The sequence below is a fragment of the Frankliniella occidentalis genome, unplaced genomic scaffold (genome assembly GCF_000697945.3).
Source record: "Frankliniella occidentalis isolate FOCC.00 unplaced genomic scaffold, Focc_3.1 Scaffold25, whole genome shotgun sequence".
NCBI lineage: Eukaryota > Metazoa > Arthropoda > Insecta > Thysanoptera > Thripidae > Frankliniella > Frankliniella occidentalis.
Genome location: NW_026267155.1, coordinates 1,766,857 through 1,768,729, shown reverse-complemented (window position 1 = coordinate 1,768,729; position 1,873 = coordinate 1,766,857). Strand labels below are relative to the sequence as shown.

The 1,873-nt window shown below is 41.9% G+C and overlaps 1 protein-coding gene across 2 annotated transcripts in view; it reads right to left on the bottom strand.

Annotated features, from left to right (window-relative positions):
• Window positions 1-296, bottom strand: part of LOC113212182 (uncharacterized) — a 30,448-nt gene extending 30,152 nt beyond the window's left edge. For both annotated transcript variants that reach the window (XM_052265256.1, XM_052265257.1), the window contains exon 1: window positions 51-296. In XM_052265256.1, coding sequence (XP_052121216.1) covers window positions 51-281 — 231 coding nt within the window. In that variant the 5' untranslated portion in view covers window positions 282-296. The remainder of the gene's footprint in view (window positions 1-50) is intronic.
• Between the last annotated feature and the right edge of the window lie 1,577 nt (window positions 297-1,873).

Below are 1,873 nucleotides of genomic sequence, written 5' to 3'. Positions count from 1 at the left end.
TACACCCTACATGTCTTGGAATAGCACCTCTGCTGACTGGCCACACTCACCTCCTGGATGTTCTGGAAGAGCGTCTGGTGCTCGGCCGGCTGGATGAGGTCCCTCCGCTCCGACAGCGGTACCAGGAACCGGCTCACGCCAAACTGGAGTGCCAGCGAGTAGCTCTGCTCCTTGGACAGGAGCTGGTAGACGGCCCTCTTGCGGGCCTCCTCACGGGTCAGCTGCCCGCCGGCCTGGACATACGTCCTCGGTGAGATAGCGAAACGACATCGTAATCGCATCGGTTCGAAATCGTTATTTTGACCTCAGTTTTCATAGGCACTTCTCACAAGTAGTAGAGCTTTTGTTAAGTTCTTTTGCTCTTTACACTCTAAATGGGGAAAGGAAAATTTTGTATCCAGGGGAGATGTGACTTTAGTCGTGTCTAATTAACGTTCAAATTTCTCTCCTAGATACAAAATTTTCTTTTTCTATTTAGTGTGAACTAGTTCGTGTTGAGTACACAACGAAATGAAATTTGTGTATGTCGACAGTTGCATTTTAAATTTGCCTCAAAGGCATGGTAAAGACAAACTTGCCGGCGAAGTTTACGGAGGAGCCTAGGTAGCTACCGGCTATATACAGCAAAAATTGGGACAAATAGCCAGCAGCGTTGAAACGTGACTGTTGATTTAGGGATCCGTCCAGAAATTACGTCCTTTCATTGCCAAGTTCCGCAGTCAATGCAACCCTCATGGTGCCTGACGCATAGGCAACATCTCGCTAACCGTGCATGCGTGTACTGCGGGTTGGCCTACGTTAAGCCTCGCAGGCGCTGAGCTCCCGTGATTATTTACCAAATGTAAAACGTACGTACTTTCTGGACAATACTTTGGCATATGTAGGATTTCAATATCATTTTGAGCCTCGATGGTGTCTCCAACACTGATGTTGGTGCTCAAATCTCATCATCAATCCCATCATTGGCATAAAAACAAAACTACTAAGCGTTAAGGAATGTAGGTTGTCTTGTAGGTGGATTGAAGCTGATGAGTTCATGTGGAACTAAATATCTAATCTATGCGAGGAGCGCCTAAAGCCATGCAAGCTAGGCTGCTTAAAAATGCAAAATAAAAATGAAAAAATCTATTCAAAAATCACATTTATTTATTAATGAAAACATGACAACAAATCATGGGTTCCCCTTTTGTTCTCAAGCAATAGGGTAAGAGGAAATCACAAGCCTGTAAACACGTGCAGGGAACCACAAAGAACTTTGAAAATATTTAATAATTTGAAATAAATAATAAAAATGATGCTACAAGGGGAATTTGGGTCTTCAGGGCGAGGAAACATTTAACTGGCTTAAAGATACAACAAACATGAAAACAAACATAGGAACAAAACGTATACAAACGTAAAGAAACATGGGGTCGGAGACAGCACGCAAATAAGCTTTGATTGCGTACAAAGGGTGCTCAAAGGTGGAGTAATAAACATAAAAACATAAACAAACAGAAAACGGTAATCAATAAACAATATTTATAACACAGATGTGTAAAAACTTATAAATTATAGGAATCCGCGACATCTTATTGGCTGGATAGTACTCGGTGCGTAAAGGACATGAAGTTATACTTCAAGGACGCGGAGCCCACCAATAAACGCTTCGTGACAGTGTTAAGAAGACGTGATGATCGAGCAGTGCAGACTAAGTCGTGTTCGTAAAAAGTTTGGTCCTGACCCTTTGGAACGAACATCAAAACCAAATAAACTACGCGTATCATTTACAACAAGAAAACACAAAATGACAATATGCAACAGACATTTTAATACTACCCTGAATAAGCTATATCCAGGGAGCACTACGTGTACAAAAATAATAATGGAAATA